This window comes from Saccopteryx leptura, chromosome 7 (assembly GCF_036850995.1).
Source record: "Saccopteryx leptura isolate mSacLep1 chromosome 7, mSacLep1_pri_phased_curated, whole genome shotgun sequence".
NCBI lineage: Eukaryota > Metazoa > Chordata > Mammalia > Chiroptera > Emballonuridae > Saccopteryx > Saccopteryx leptura.
The window spans coordinates 108071549-108088559 of NC_089509.1; the positions used below are offsets into that span (position 1 = coordinate 108071549).

Genomic DNA, 17011 nt, shown 5'->3' on the forward strand with positions numbered 1-17011 from the left:
GGGCAGGAGGAGTCTGGGTACAAGCAGCAGCAGCAGCATTACTGGTGGGCACAGGGGCAGTGGACCCACCAGATTGTGGCAAGTGTCAATCTGCCTTCAATATTGAAATTCTTGAACTAAATGGTAACATGCATGCTTGGGTCTGCGTTTCAGGAAGATGAATGTAGGTGAACTGGGTCCAGGTCAGGGAGGGCACGGTAAGACCTGTCTGGAGCCAGTTACAATTAACCTGGGAGAGAGGTAAGAATCTCCATCAGGCAGCTGCTGCGGAAATAAATGGAAAAGGACTTGGCAAGTAGACAAAAGGTGTTTGTGGAAATAAGAACAGCTGAAGTCATAGGCTCCCAGGCTGGGTGGCGTCAGGGGACGCTGCTGCCCCTAACGAGTACCGAGACCACAGAAAGAGGTGCCCCACTAATGTTCAGCAGGCAACTCGAAATTGGGAATTCAGACAAGTTTTCCTTTACAAATGATTAGATTTAAACAAAATCATATTAATAGTTTGTTAGGCCAGTAATGTGATATTGCTAAAGATAGGAAGATTAAAAAAAAAGACACGACAATTAAAAGCCACTGTTACTGTGTTGATGTATTTTTTCCTGTCTGCTTTTATTTTATTTTATTTTTTGATACATTTTAAAAGGTTTATACTATTAGGTTGTTTTAAAATAAAAAATTTCGTTTTGGCTGAGTATCTCTTAGTCCAGGGGTCCTGAAAGGAAGATTTTTGGAGACACACCAAGTAAATACTTGCTCAAAAAGTGGCTCGATTTATGGTCAGGAGCTAAGACCAAGTTGCATAGAAGTAGTTTCTTTTTTTGAGAAGTAGTGTTTTCTTTGAACGAGTTTTGTTGTTTTGTTTTGCTTTAACGAGAAAGGAAGGAACAAGACAGCAACTGACAAGGTGAGGCAACTTCTTTCAGAAATTTTGGCTTCAAACGCTCCTCACAACTGGCTCACCCAAGAGTAGTCGGCTTGACAATGGCCAGCGCTCGCGCACGCGCAGTAACACTCAACCACATCCGCCCCTCCCACTGCGTGCCGGCCCCGCCCCGGCCTAGCTCAGCTCCCTAAGTCCGGGGGGACTGTGCCACCGCGATACTCGTCCGACGTCTTTCCTTCCGCCCTCCATTGCTTTCTCCCTCGCCATGGCGTCCGCGCTGGGGAGGCTGCTGCTGCGGGGGCCTCGCTGCCTCCTGGCACCGGCTGCCCCCACTCTCTCCCCGCCGGTTCGGGGAGTGAAGGACTTCCGCGTCGCCATCCGCTTCCAGAAGGAGTTAGAGCGGCGGCGCCTGCTCCGGTCCCCGCCGCCGCCCGTCCGCCGGTAGGGGCCGCCTCGGGACGGGGTCAGGGCGGCGATCGAGGGCCCGGGCGGGGACGGTAGTCCTCGCTAGCGCGCGCCTGGTGCGAGGTCGGGGGTGTGCGGTGCAGACACGCGTGTGACGGCGACGCGCGGACCGAGCCGAAGGCAGTGGCTCTGTGCGCGCGGAGAGCGCGGGGCTGCCCGGGACTTGGACGCCCGCATGGGCGCCCGTCTCCTGCGCGTTGTGAGCGGGAGGCCGGCTGCACGGTCCCCTCTGTGTGCGCTGGTGTCGTCGCCCCTGTTCTGTGATGCCCGAGAAGTCTGGGTACGGATAAGAGGGAAGAGAACACTCCACAGCTGTGCGATGTAGAGGAAGGAACAAAAAATTAAGTGTTTTTCACCACAAGTCCACATTTTAAAGTGAAGGGGAAACGTATTAGCTTTAGATTTTTGCCCTAATTAATGTTGTTCCAGTAATAGAAGTTCCAGTGGAAGTGGGCGCAGATACGTATTCCTAGATCCAAGTCAGACCCTATCGTGCATGAGATTTTGCATCTTGTTCTCTTTAATAGTGTGTCTGACCTGTGGCGGTACTATTTTATAGCTCCAATGATGGGCATTTGAATTCCATGTTATTTCTATTACAACAGATGTAACAGTGAATCGCTTTGAAGTTGTTTTCCTAATAGGCAACAACAACAACAACAAACATTTCTTTTAAATTCACATTTGATTATTGTAAGGTTAGTCATTTTAGGCTTTTATAGTTGGAAGAAACTTACGGGTTATATACACATCTTATTTACAACCCAAAGCTATACTTTGCTGCCCTCTTTTATTTACAAGTTTATTTTGGGTTTGTCTTTCTTTAAAAACAGACCTGTTAGTTGTTCTTGGGAGTGATTATGAACTTTTAACCTACTTATACTATTGATACTAGACTACTTAATTGCTAGCTTAAATGGATGTATTCTTTTTCATTTTAATAAGTGAGAGGTGAGGAGGCAAAGAGGCAGAGAGACAGGCTCCCGCATGTGCGTGGTTGGGGATCCACCCTGTCCACTGGAAAGCGCCTTACAGGGTGATCCTCTGCTCATCTGAGTAGCTGCTCTATTGCTTGGCAACCAAGCTATTTCAGCACCTGAGGCATGCAATGGAGCCATTCTCAGTTCCCTGTGGCCAACTTGCTGGAACTATTTAAGCCATGACTGCAGAAGGGGAAGGGGGGGGAGGGAGAGAGTAGGGTGAGGGGTGGAGAAGCAGACGGCCCCTTTTCCTGTGTGCTCTGACCAGGAATAGAACCTGGGACTTCCACATGCCAGGTGACGCTCTACTGCTGAGCCAACTGACCAGGGCAAATGGATGTTTTCAAAACCTAATAAAATGTAAGGTAAATAAATACAGTATACTTATTATGGCTAGAACCTGTGAAATTATAATTTGTATTTAACACCTATGAATTAAGTGTAGTTCTATGCTTAGAGCCCTTTAATGTAGCAGTTGGCTCAAAGGGAAAATGTATCCAACAATGTATCTAGCAAAGAACAAATAATCATCTGACTTGAATTGTAACTTTTAGAAAATCAAAACCAGGCAGTAAAATGAAACTTTTCAAATTTACTTCATACAATTCCAGAAATTGCCTCACAGTGAAAAGTTTTTGCACTGTAGTAACATTCTGTTGTTCTCTTGACCATCTGTTACTGTCTTCTGCTTTACCTTTTCAGTTCAGAGAAACCCAACTGGGATTACCATGCTGAAGTACAAGCGTTTGGACATCGGTTACAGGAAACCTTCGCCTTAGATCTTCTCAAAACTGCGTTTGTTAATAGCTGCTATATTAAAAGTGAGGAGGCCAAACGGCAAAAACTTGGAGTAGAGAAAGAAGCTGTTCTTCTGAATATTAAAGATAATCAAGAACTATCTGAGCAAGGGTTATCTTTTTCACAAATGTGCCTCGCGCAACTTCTCCAGGATGCATTTCCAGACTTGCCCAGCGAAGGCGTTCAAAGCCTCGTTGACTTTCTCACCGGGGAGGACGTGGTGTGTCACGTGGCGAGGAACCTCGCTGTGGAGCAGTTGACGCTGAGTGCGGCATTTCCGGTGCCCCCGGCCGTGTTGCGGCAGACCTTCTTTGCAGTGACTGGGGCCCTGCTGCAGAGCAGCGGACCTGGGAGGTCTGCCCTCTTCCTCAGGGTGGGTCATTATTCATGGAGCGTTGCCAGGACGTACCTGAGGTAGACGGGAAAGGAAGATTTCTTCTTGTAATTCAGTTCTGTGCTATATGACCTTGGAAGGTTGTGTGTGAAATGTCTTTGCTACCAACACTGAGAAAGACTTAAAGCTTTTCTTACGGTAGTATATTAACTATTCCAGTTCTCTCATGGAGGACAACATTAGGGTGACTGTTCAACACTGAGTTGTGAGTTTGTAAGCACTGCAGACCACGTCATTGGCCTTCCATCCTCGGGCCGAGGGTGCTGCCTGCATAGCAGACGCTCAGTGGCGGTGCAGTGAGGGACTGAGACCGAAGGACCCCGATCGAGGGCCTCGTGTGCCCGGGAACCTTCGTGCTTCAGTGCTGAAATCTTGGCTTTCTGAGTGCTTGAGATGCACATCTAACTTCCCTTTAGCTGCTAGCCTAGCCAATTCAAACAAAATAGAATTGGTATGACTTGACAGCCATGGGCCTTTTAGAAATTAACTGGAAGAATTTTTATCCTCTGCACGATAACATGAGTTTTTGGTTGCTCTCGCGTAATGAGAAGTTCACACAGTCACTTCAAGTAAAAAAAGAAAAAGAAAGAAAAATCTTGATTCAGACATTTGCATGTTATGTCTCTTAAACCAGCATCACTTGCTGTTGGCATCTTTCCATCTGGTTTTGATAACTTTGATAATTCTTATAGAGAAGGCTACCTGTGCTAAGAAACACTCAGGTGTGTTCATGGGTAGAATCTCTCTTTCCCCAGCTAAGGCCTGTGGGAAGTGGGCTGCCTGTCTGCCTTTGGGAAGCAGGTATGTTACCTGACCCCCCTTCTGGAGTAGGAGCTCAGGGAAGGAGAAAGAGCAGAAGATTTTGACTTGGCTTGATGACTGTGAGTTGGTGTAGTGCTTTCTGAGCCTGGTCAATGTTTAAAACAGTCTAATGGGCGTTGTGTCCCCTGCTGTAAGCTTCCAACTGTGTTCCTTGACGTGGTGTTGGCTGCGCCTTCCCTGTTCATATTCCGGTTTCCCGAAAAGATTTCTTTAAAAATGGCATTTCTCTGGGCATTCCACGTCGGGTCTTAGGAATGTTACACCTTAGACCAGTGGTTGGCAAACTGCGGCTCATTAACCACATGCAGCTCTTTGGCCCCTTGAATGTGACTCTTCCACAAAACACCACGTGCAGGCGCCACCTCGATAAGGAATGTACCTACCGATATAGTTTAAGTTGAAAAAATTTGGCTCTCAAAAGAAATTTCAATCGTCGTACTGTTGCTATTTGGCTCTGCTGACTAATGAGTCTGCCGACCACTGGCTTAGACATAGCTGCAGACTTCACCCTCCTGGGACTGGCAGGTTTTGCCAGCCTGTTGCCTTTAAGCCAGGCTGGGTGTCAGCTGCCCCACCCCCGATGCAGAGGAGACACTTTCAAGGCCTCTGGGCTCGAGGTGAAAAGGGCAACATACCCTGCCCTCCCCTCCCAGAGTTAATGACTTCTACAGAAATCCTCACAACGCCTCCCTTGAGTTCCCTTCTTTTTATCACTAGCTTCTGTGGCATCGTAGAATCTCTACAATTTGTGGTCACTTTGAAATTTCTCTAAGGTGGTCACGAGATCATGGGAATATTTGCTTACCACATTCTAGTGCCTCTGCCAGTTCCAGGTGTAGACCTATCAGCTAATTCAGGTATCTGTTCCTAAGTCATGAGCTGGTCTTGTCTCCCATTTTACGTCTCACATGCTGGAATTGACGACCTCGGCCTGGCTGGGGTCTCCCAGCTGCACAGCTGCCAGAATTGTGAACTTTGTATTTAAATGGCTTTTTTAAAATCACAAACTTAGACAAAGAAGTGCTGTCCTCTAAGGCCCCTAGTACCTTTTCACAAGAGTTTCTGCCAGAGTCATTACTGTTTATTAATTGAACTCTTTAAAAATATTTTTCTTACTGATAAGAATATATTTCTAAATTATGAGGCAAGATTTCACCTTCAACTATGATTTTTGTAATAAAACTTATATGGGAATGAAAAGGAATAGTAAGTTTTGTTTTCCCTTTAAGTGTTTCATTTCTGTTAGAATTATACATTGCATTATGATTCTCATTTACACTAATTTAAATGTATGAATTGTATTTTTATATGCAGGACTTCTTAATTACTCAACTGACTGGAAAAGAACTCTTTGAGATCTGGAAGCTCGTCAACCCCATGGGGCTCCTGGTGGAAGAACTGGCGAGAAGGAAGCTCCCAGCCCCTGAGCCCAGACTGACCAGGCAGAGTGGGGGCGCCACAGCCGTGCCTGTGTACTTCGTCGGCTTGTACTGGTGAGGGGAGCTTTCATCTTTCACGACCTTGCGGGGAAGCCTTGAAAAAGGACTTTGTGCAATTCCTAGTGTAACCTCTGATTGCATCAAAGGAGTGTTCAGAATCTCATTTCCTGTGGTTATCTCCGTACTTCTTTCTTTCCTGTTGGTCATTCCTAGGGAAAGATAGGTAACCTATGGATTGCTGATAGTGTCTTACTTTTTTCCCCCGAATTTTCTTTCTTTTTTTTTAAATTTTATTTTTCAATTGAAGTTGACATTCAGTGTTATTTTATATTGGTTTCAGGTGTACGGCATAATGGCTAGACAATTATATAATTTACAAAGTGATCTGCTGATATTATACTTGGTACTGTGGATACTTACTACAGTATTATCGACTATATTCTCTATGCTGTACTTTAATACCTATGACTATTGTATTTTATGTTTTAGCAAGAGAGAGACAGATAGACAGATAGGAAGCGAGATGAGAAGCATCAGTTCTTTGTTGTGGCACCTTAGTTGTTCAGTGATTGCTTTCTCATATGTGCCATCACAGGGGCTACAGCAGATTGAGTGACCCGTTGCTTAAGCCAGTGGCCATTGGGTCATGTCTATGATCCCATGTTTAAGACAGTGACCCCACGGTCAAGCCGGATGAACCTGCGCTCAAGCTGGCAACCTCAGGGTTTCAAACCTGGGTCCTCTGTGTCCCAGGCTGATGCTCTGTCCACTGCACCACCGCCTGGTCAGGCCACCCATGACTGTTTTGTAACTGCCAATTTGTACTTCTTAATCCCTTCACCTTTCCATGCTAATAATAACTATTGTAGAATTTCAGGGAGTATATATGTGTTTTTCTTTTTTTATATATATATATTTTTTATTTATTCATTTTAGAGGAGAGAGAGAGAGAGAGAGAGAGAGAGAAAGGGGGAGGAGCAGGAAGCATCAACTCCCATATGTGCCTTGACCAGGCAAGCCCAGGGCTTTGAACCTGCAACCTCAGCATTTCCAGGTCGACGCTTTATTCACTGCACCACCACAGGTCAGGCCAGGGAGTATATATGTTAATCTAAATATTTCTGTAGAAAAAATAAAAGTTTCAACTCAAGTTTTACATATTCGACCCTAATCCACACTGCAACAGCTTCAGCAGAGCCACAAACTGGAACAGGAAGGGTTTAGTTGTTCACAAAATGTATAAATCAGCTCATGTTCAGGACTTTTGTTTTCTTAGTAAACAGTTGACCTGCCTCGAATTTATTTCAGGTGGATTAGTGTTAAATGCAAACAGTGAATATCTAAGCATTTCAGGAAACGTTTTTCAAATCTTTCTGTGGTGCAGGGCTCCGTAGCTATAAAAGCAGGGAGGACATCGCGGAGGAGAAGATGGAGCGTTACCCAGTTCCATCTTTAGTGTCCAGCTAAGTGCAAAGCAAAACGATGAGCCACTCTTTCGCTCTCAGATCGCCGAGCCCTAAGCACAGCCTTCAGCAGCAGGTCACTTGCTGTTGCTGTGAAGAGAGAAAATGGTGCCATGTTCCTGTGGCTGCTGGCGGTGTTGCCAGAATCAGTCACAGGCAGAGCTGGTGAGTGGACTGATTTGTGAGGCCCCTGGAGTTTCAGAGTGTGCTCTTGTTTATTCTAGTGACAAGAAGTTGATTGCAGAAGGACCTGGGGAGACCGTCCTGGTCGCAGAGGAGGAAGCGGCCCGAGTGGCACTTAGGAAGCTCTATGGATTCACTGAGAACAGGCGGCCGTGGGACTATTCGAGGTCCCCAGACAATTCCAGGGCCGAGAGGACTGTCACGGCCAGCTAGCCAGCGGGCGGGGAACCTGCGGTTTGTAAGCAAAGCGTGGAGGCAATGCCAGCGACGTTCGAGGCGGGACAGTTTTCAGATCATGAAGGAGTCTGTTACTCCTCCTACGGAGTTCTTAAAATTAAACAGGTATTCATCAGGGCATCTGTCGTTTTATTTTTTTATATTTTTTATTTTATTTTATTTTATTTTTTGTATTTTTCTGAAGTTGGAAACGGAGAGGCAGTCAGACAGACTCCCGCATGTACCCGACTGGGATCCACCCGGCATGCCCACCAGGGGGCGATGCTCTGCCCATCTGGGGCATTGCTCTGCCGCAATCAGCCATTCTAGCGCCTGAGGCAGAGACCATGGAGCCATCCTCAGCGCCTGGGCAAACTTTGCTCCAGTGGAGCCTCAGCTGCGGGAGGGGAAGAGAGAGACAGAGAGGAAGGAGAGGGGGAGGGGTAGAGAAGCAGATGGGCGCTTCTCCTGTGTGCCCTGGCTGGGAATCGAACCCAGGACTCCTGCACGCCAGGCTGACGCTCTACCACTGAGCCAACTGGCCAGGGCCTCTGTTGTTTTATTTTGTTTTTTATTTTTCCTCTTGTCTATTTTGACATTTTTTCAATAAATTTTTCCTAGGTCATTGATTTTATTGTGTATAACTTGTGCAGTTAGGTGTATTTTATTCCCTTCAAGCTTTGAGATGTCATAGTTTGAATATATGTTTTATGTGAACTTTGCTGTAGTACCAATAAAAAAGCTACATTTTCTAATTGTTTCATTGTAGTTTAATTTGATATACCCTGGTGAGTGAACTTTGCCTCTCAAATATAATTTTAGCTTAAATAGTAATGTTACCACTCAACATTTAAAAGGTAAGGTGTATATTGCAGCAATTGGGTCTTTACACAATCACTCGAGTCTTGTGTACGTTTAAAAATCTGTATACTAATTCATTTCCTAATTACTCAATTTATATAAAATAAATGGCAGAAAAGATACTCTTTGTGCTTTTAAAGAAAACAAAGATCAAAAGCAGCTTAAAGTATTGATGTCAGTGATAATGGAAAATAAAGTATTTATCAATTTAATATTCCATCTCCTGGGCGCTCTGTACCCCGCGCACTGTTCTAAGTATTTTACCAACATTTTTAACTCCGTAGAGGATAAATCTTACGTGTGTTCTTATGGTTTATTAATCCCTTGTGTTCAATTCAATAATCCATCTGTAAGTTCTCGTGATTTATTTCTTTTTCACTTTTTGGCAACAGTAATAATCCTTTTTTTCCCAGCATTCTCCTCAGAGTTTTATGGGGTGGAAAGGGAGGAATGAGAGGCGTCAGCTCATCGTTGCTTCACTTGAGTTCATTGCTTGCTTGTCCTCTGTGCCTTGACCAGGCAAGCCCAGGGCCTCGAGCTGGCGACCTCCGCGTTCCTGGTCGACACTATCCACTGTGCCGCCACAGGCCCGGCAACAAGAGTAGTATATTTACTTTCAGCGGGCCAGTAGTCACTCCCGGGGTTAACAAGGAAAGTGGGAATTGGGAGCTGAGACGAGAAAGGGAGAATGTTTGCGCTGATAGCTCTTTAACCATGAAGTCTTTTTATAAAGGAAGGTCAAGGACCTTTGAAACTTCTGAGCCTGATTGGGAACGTGGAACTTAGTCACAGTAAGAAGGTGTAAAGATCACACAGCTAACAGACTTGGAATGGGAGGTTTGAGAATTACGTAGTTGGTTGGATTGGTAGGTTAAATGTAAGTTATTTCACCTTTCTTTTGAGAGTTCAGGAACTCCTAATAATTGAACATAGGGACAGAGGACCAAACCCAGTGACATGCCACACTTTGTGTCATCTGTGACCAATAACCATGATTCATAAGCAGCTCATTGACACCAGAGGAGAAGAGACCATGGGAGGTTTCTGGGAAGCAAAAGATGATAAACGTACTAATCCAGCATGTGCAAAATGCCAGCTTCTAAATGTATTCAAATTTTAGGTGAGCATTTTTGAAAGTTTTTAAAAATATTGTTGCGGCCCTGGCTGGTTGGCTCAGTGGTAGAGCATCGGACTGGCATGCAGGAGTCCCGGGTTCGATTTCCAGCCAGGGCACACAGGAGAGGTGCCCATCTGCTTCTCCACCCCTCCCCCTCTCCTTCCTCTCTGTCTCTCTCTTCCCCTCCCGCAGCCGAGGCTCCATTGGAGCAAAGTTGGCCCGGGCGCTGGGGATGGCTCTGTGGCCTCTGCCTTAGGTGCTAGAATGGCTCTGGTCGCAACAGAGCAGCACCCCAGATGGGCAGAGCATCGCCCCCTGGTGGGCCTGCAGGGTGGATCCTGGTCAGTCCTGGTCAGGCGCTTGCGGGAGTCTGTCTGACTGCCTCCCCGTTTCCAACTTCAGAAAAATACAAAAAAAATAAATAAATAAATAAATAAATAAAATAAAAATATAGTTGCAAACCCAGTAATCCCTCCCCAACCCCCATAGGTAGTGCTGATAACACAATCCCAAGTGTCTCCTGTTCAGGCCACTGGCAGGACCTTCGACTACAAGCTTGGAGGGGACGTGTCCTCACCCTTACAGTTTCAAGCTTCTAAACTTTGAATGCTTTTAGACTGACACAGGAACAAAGCCAGCTCTAGTTCATAAAAACGATTTTGCAAGCCAAGTGATCCAAGTTCCTTGTGCAGAATGTGATTTCAACATAATTTTAAGTCAAGTCTTCTTTGAACCTAAATTAAGCTCTACTTTTTAAAAGCACCCATGAGCATATGATGGACTGGAAGGCAGAGACCAAAACTGCGTATGTTTGCCCTTCTATATGAGATAGTTTCTGGACAGCTAGTTAATTTGCTCTAAGAGAATAGATCCTGCAGACGTTTGATGTAGGCGCAAGAAGAACTTGGGTACAAGGATGTCGAAAGGGATGTGTAACCAAGAGCATTTCGGGACCTTTTGGAGGACTGGGTTTTTTTTTTTTTTTAAAATTTATTTATTTATTTATTCATTTTAGAGAGGAGAGGGAGAGACAGAGAGAGAGAGAAAGGAGAGACAGAGAGAGAAGGGGGAGAGGAGCTGGAAGCATCAACTCCCATATGTGCCTTGACTAGGCAAGCCCAGGGTTTCGAACCGGCGACCTCAGCATTTCCAGGTCAACACTTTATCCCACTGTGCCACCACAGGTCAGGCGTGGGTTTTTTTTACTAAAGTCTAAACCATGCTGAGAAGACAGTTATGACCACAGGAAGTGGGAGGGATATAAAAGTTGTAGAACTTGGCGTCAGAGAAAGACATTAGAGTCATTTACTTTGAAATTCCAACATTCTTTCTCACCTCTTCCCACTCCAATTCCTAAGCCCAAAATATAATGGCACCAAAAAAAGTTCCTTAGCCAAAAATGTGATTGATGTCTACAAACTCATGAGAAAGTGAACTAGAATGACTAAGAACTCAAAACTCAAGAATGGAATAGGCGCCGTTTATCATGTTCAACATGTAATATTTTTTGGCCACAAGGTGGTGCTCTAATCCCACGTCCCAGTTCTGTAATATGCAAAGTGCCACTAGAGGGGACCATGCCTTTTCTCCCTGTACAGGAGAGGTTATGTGTGGGATAGGTGATTACAGTGACAAGTGACTTTTCTAGGCCCCTTACAGCTCTAATATTCTATGACGTGGGCAGAAGTAAGCTCGGCTCTTCCCTCAGGATGTCAAGTCGAGAATTGAATGGATGAACCATTCACTGCTGACGCCAAGGTCCCGGTGTTTTAGATCTTTCGTATTTACTGGAAAGAGGGAATATGGGAGGGCTTCCATAGATAAAATTTTTAAAGGCAGTTTTTTCTTGGGTCACTTGCAATTTTTTTCTCCTACTTTTGTTGAGGATGGAAGAAAATGCATTGACCATGGAGGCCAATCTCTTGGTGTCCATCTTGACAGTTCATGAAACCGAATGTGGACATTTCTGTCATCAGGGGGCCAGCTCACAACGTCCCCCAGCGAGGCATGCCCACTGAGGATGCCCAGTGGGCAGTGTGCCGCCCACGTCTGTTCTCCCCTCAGAGCTGACCCGCCTGTCTCTCAAACCTCAGCTTGTGAAGCCCCGGACCGCTGGCCCCAGGACCGACAGCTCTGCTCCCAGCCTCGGTTGGCTGCCGGGCCCTTGAAAGCATGGTTCTCCCTGTAGAATACCAAGAGTGATGGCTAGAGTGAACCCCGTCCTGCAAACTATGAATTTTTCCAGGAGAAAATTCATGCCACCAAAAATTATAACCATGAGCACATATCCCCCTAAACAAAGCAAGCTGCCTGAGCTTTCTCACCAACACTCTTCCGCTCTTGTTCATGCACCCGACTGCCTGTCAGTGCTCACTGACAACAGAGGACCAAGCCAGAAGGAAAATCTCTGAGAGAAAAACAACCGAGAAAATTAAAAACATTAAATTATTCCCCCTTCCGGTGAGGGAGAGCCCCATTATTTGATATTCACAGCCAGCATGCCTTTTTAACACATCTGTTGGACATTAAAATTGCAAAAGTGAACTACTGATTTTGATCTAATGAGATTTGCGGAGGAGGTGAGTAATGAGGTCACTGACAGGGAGGAATATTTCTGGTTATGAGGCAGGATAACAGAAAGCTGGTTGAATCTCTTGGCAAGTACAATGGGGCAGATAGCCAAACAAACTGGCCGAGCAATTTATAGCCAGATACAGAAAGTCCCCTCCCTAGAGGTGACATCTAGGCCTCAGTTGTACTTCTGTTCCAGGCCCAGATAAGCAGCCAAACCAGGTGGGCAATGAATAATGAGCCCAATCAGGAGAGACCATGACCCTAACGAGCCACACCTGGATAAACTAATGAATATTCTATGGGATCTCTCCTAAGACCTCCCCTAAACTACAGCCTTTAAAACTCTCAAAACAAAGGTCCCCTCTCAAACTCTCTCTCTGGGAGCTCACCCCAGCCTTTCCCTCCCTCTCTCCTTCCCCCACAGGCGGGCGTCTCCTGAACTCTCAGGGTTCTCACCAGACTTGCCACCAGGGGAGCAGTGGGCAGCGGCAGCAGCTCGTCTGGGGCTCGCCCTGTCCCCAGGGCCCCCTTTCTCTAACATACCCGTGTGTAGGCTCTTTCTTTTTTTTTTTTTTTTGTATTTTTCTGAAGCTAGAAATGGGGAGAGACAGTCAGACAAACTCCCGCATGCGCCCGACCGGGATCCACCCGGCACGCCCACCAGGGGGCGTCGCTCTGTTGCGACCAGAGCCACTCCAGCGCCTGGGGCAGAGGCCAAGGAGCCATCCCCAGTGCCCGGGCCATCCCTGCTCCAGTGGAGCCTCGGCTGCGGGAGGGGAAGAGAGAGACAGAGAGGAAGGAGGGGGGGGTGGAGAAGCAGATGGGCGCTTCTCCTGTGTGCTCTGGCCGGGAATCGAACCCGGGACTTCTGCACGCCAGGCTGACGCTCTACCACTGAGCCAACCGGCCAGGGTGGCTCTTTCTTTCCTGTCAGGTCTCTAGCTAGACAAAGCAGCGATGCTTGGGCTCCCTCCTGTTGTCCCTTCTGTCCCGGGCCCTTCCTGGCTCCCCTGTCCCCAGGGCCCCCTTTCTCTAACATACCCGCGTGTAGGCTCTTTCTTTCCCGTCAGGTCTCTAGCTAGACGAAGCAGCGATGCTTGGGCTCCCTCCTGTTGTCCCTTCCGTCCCGGGCCCTTCCTGGCTCCTCTGTCCCCAGCTCTAATAAACTTACTCTCATCACCGCCTGGACTCGTGCTGTGAAATCTTCCCCGCGTGAAGTCAGAAACCCACCCACACACCACCGGCGGCTCTAGGAAGCCCCGTGGGGCCAGCTCCCCTTTCTGGGAACAGTCCGAGGAGGAGAGGTTTGCCTGACTTCCCCCAGGCCACTTCCTCTACGGACGTCACAGATGGTATCATCCCCACAGCACGAAAACTGGCCGTAGGACCAGGGGAGACTATTTAGTAGGTGATGTAGTTATTAAGACAAGTGCATTCAATGATCAGCGGATTGTCCTCAGATTAACACGACAATGATGTCCACAGAGGTCCTCAGGAACTGCCACTAGGGCTCCCTTCTCAGTCCTGAGATTGTTTGCTTGTCTCGGAAGGAAAAGCACAGGGTCTGTCACCTTCTCCCTCCCTCTGGTAGCTGGGATGATCAACGTCAGATGGAGGAGGTGTACCAATAAGAAATGTAAACATTCCCTTCCATTTTGATATTTAACATTCAATTTGCAGGCGTCCCCAAACTGCATGACCCGCGGGCCACATGCAGCCCCCTGAGGCCATTTATCCGCCCGCCCCCCACTTCTGGAAGGGGCACCTCTTTCATTGGTGGTCAGTGAGAGGAGCACTGTATGTGGTGGCCCTCCAATGGTCTGAGGGACAGTGAACTGGCCCCCTGTGTAAAAAGTTTGGGGACCCCTGGTGCAGACATTACTAATTTATCTGTTCTGTTTTTTTTCTTTTTCTGAAGTTGGAAACAGGGAGACAGTCAGACAGACTCCCGCATGCGCCCAACCGGGATCCACCTGGCATGCCCACCAGGGGGCGATGCTCTGCCCACCAGGGGGCGATGCTCTGCCCATCTGGGGCATCGCTCTGCCGCAATCAGAGCCATTCTAGCACCTGAGGCAGAGGCCACAGAGCCATCCTCAGCGCCCGGGCCAACTTTGCTCCAATGGAGCCTCGGCTGCAGGAGGGGAAGAGAGAGACAGAGAGGAAGGAGAGGGGGAAGGGTGGAGAAGCAGATGGGCGCTTCTCCTGTGTGCCCTGGCCGGGAATCAAACCTGGGACTCCCGCACGCCAGGCCAATGCTCTACCACTGAGCCAACCGGCCAGGGCCCAATTTATCTTTATCACTGGAGAACAGTGATTTCTCATTCAGCAGCATGTCTCCTCATCTACATCCCTTTTCTTGATGATTTGGGAGAGGGTCAAAGGGAAGGAGGGTGGGGGGATCTCTAAAGAAACAAGGCCTTTAGAGGCAGAGGCGTCTTCCGTGACCTAGCCACCCGAAGCGGACTCTCTGTGGGACAGTGTCTTTCAGCGCCCACGGGAGGGTGAGGACCTAGACGATCCAGCAGCTTGCCCAGTGCTCGTCTCTACCCCGGTGGTCACCACGGCTCAGTCCCCGGAGGTGGTGTTTGCTGCTCTGCTGGCTCAGACCAAGTCCCTGCTCTCCTTCCTTTGGTTTCTTAGCTCCCTTCGTCTAGAGCAAGTATCACCATGCGTCACTTTCAGAAAGACGAAGAGTGACGGGTACAAAAGCCACTCCCTCGTGTCCTTTTGTAACATTCTCTCATGTTTGACATTTCCTTCAGGTCACCTGCTATCGTTTCCTTTTTAGGACGAAGACGGACAGGCCATCTCCCATCAGGCTTTCAACGTGAGCCCTTGCCTCCTCCTCCTCCCCCTGTGTCCCAGGCATCTCCTCTCACTCAGTGTCGGAAGAGGACTTTCCTGGTTGTTGGTCTCAGTTTTTCCATGTTGTTCCTTTAGGAAAATTGTGGCCTCACTCCTGCCCAGACTCAACGTGACATCTAATTTATATGATAACTTCTTTGCTCAAATGTCTACTTAGCAAATCAAGATGCGGACCCCCCTTTCCAACATGCGGGTCTCCCCCGCACACAAACAGCCAGTTCTCGAACACCAGCAGAATGTCCTGCCACTCAGTTCTGACACTAGCTACCCGGAGGTATCATCAGAACCCGCCTGTTCAGGGCTCAGGCCCACCGGACCGCCCTCCGCTTCAGGTGCTTTTCACTTTGATTTCTTTCTTTCTTTCTTTCTTTCTTTTTTTTTTTTTACAGGGACAGACAGACAGGGACGGAGAGAGATGAGAAGCATCAATCATCAGTTTTTCATTGCGACACCTTAGTTGTTCATTGATTGCTTTCTCATAGGTGCCTTGACCGTGGGCCTTCAGCAGACCGAGTAACCCCTTGCTCGAACCAGTGACCTTGGGTCCAAGCTGGTAAGCTTTGCTCAAACCAGATGAGCCCGCGCTCAAGCTGGTGACCTCAGGGTCTCGAACCTGGGTCCTCGACATCCCAGTCTGACATTCTATCCTCTGCGCCACCGCCTGGTCAGGCCACTCTGATTTCTGAGGTACCTTGGTCCCCAGCGATCTCTCCCGGCCCTGGCTACAGAATCTCCGCTTCTGCTGACAGCACTCAGCCCTCAGAGAGCGAACGGGCAGCTGCGACCAGGGTGGGTTTAAGGAGACAGCGGATCCTCTAAGGCGACCTACGCTCTGAGCAGGGGTGCGACAGGGAACGTGTCTGATTGCCAGGTGAGGAGGACAAAGCCCGGGGGTCCCGGCGGTTAACCGAAGTGCACAAAGCCCGGGGGTCCCGGCGGGTAACCCAAGTGCACAAAGCCCGGGTCCCAGCGGGTAACCGAAGTGCGCAAAGCCCGGGGTCCCGGCGGGTAACCCAAGTGCAAAGGGTTCCGAGAGGGGGCTGAAGTTTTTCTAAAAGGTTCCGTTGCTTGTGTTGAGTTTTCAAATAGCAGAGAAAGAGCTTTTTTCTTTTTTCTTTTCTTTTTTACTACTCATCACACTTTATTTTTACTTTGTACAAAATACAAAAATGCAAATCCAAGGACTACAGACCAGAGCGACAGGCACACTGCACAACAGCAAACCTTGTCCAGCAAGACTTTCGTTTTTAGAACTTTATTTTAGTGAGTACATGCATGATAGAAAACAACAACACAACAACAACATCCCAAACGCACAAAGAGGCTAGAGATTTCACTATTTCTACCCGCCCCCCTCAAATAATGCTTACTATCAAGACTGTGGATGGAGCCACAACCAACAACAAATTCAAAAGGCCAATAATAGATCTCCATAAAAATGTAACAGCTACCATCAAATGTCTTCCCACCCCTCTCCTCACGCTGATTAAATTTCTTCTGCGAAGCCATACATATAAACAAAACAAAACAAAAATCCTGAACTGGATAGTAAATACTCTAGAGGGTTGTTACCTAGGTAACCACTCAGTAGTTTAAAGAATCTTTTAAACATTTGGAAGCCTTCCTATTCCTTGCTCAGTACAGTGTTGTAGCCATCCTGCCCCTTTCCCCCCTTCAACACATCCTGGAATAGAAATGCTCGCATCATCGAGTCTCTGTTCCTAAGAACTAGTTTGGAAGAAGAAAGTAACGTACAAAAATATTGAACAGAACTATGAGAGATGTAGGCAAGGAGCCTTCTCTTCGCAGCAGAGCCGGCGGGCTCCGCATGGCTTCTTCCGCGTTCCTCTCAGGGTTTGTTTATCTGCCCCATGAATAAGAAGGCACCTGCGGAATTCAAGGAAAACAATGCATGACTATAAAACGCAGTTCTTTTGAAATAAAGTGG

At 47.6% G+C, this 17011-nt stretch overlaps 2 protein-coding genes across 3 annotated transcripts in view; one reads left to right on the forward strand and one right to left on the reverse strand.

Annotated features, from left to right (window-relative positions):
• The first annotated feature begins 1112 nt into the window (after nt 1-1112).
• On the forward strand, nt 1113-7781 carry MRPL44 (mitochondrial ribosomal protein L44). Its single transcript, XM_066345925.1, has 4 exons — nt 1113-1324; nt 3031-3499; nt 5657-5835; nt 7469-7781. Exons 1-4 carry the CDS (start codon nt 1149-1151, stop codon nt 7638-7640), a joined length of 996 nt encoding a protein of 331 aa, XP_066202022.1. The 5' UTR covers nt 1113-1148; the 3' UTR covers nt 7641-7781.
• Nucleotides 7782-16302: 8521 nt separating this feature from the next.
• Nucleotides 16303-17011, reverse strand: part of SERPINE2 (serpin family E member 2) — a 60223-nt gene continuing 59514 nt past the window's right edge. For both annotated transcript variants that reach the window (XM_066345753.1, XM_066345752.1), the window contains exon 9: nt 16303-16950. In XM_066345753.1, the coding sequence (XP_066201850.1) occupies nt 16913-16950 (38 nt within the window). In that variant the 3' untranslated portion in view covers nt 16303-16912. The remainder of the gene's footprint in view (nt 16951-17011) is intronic.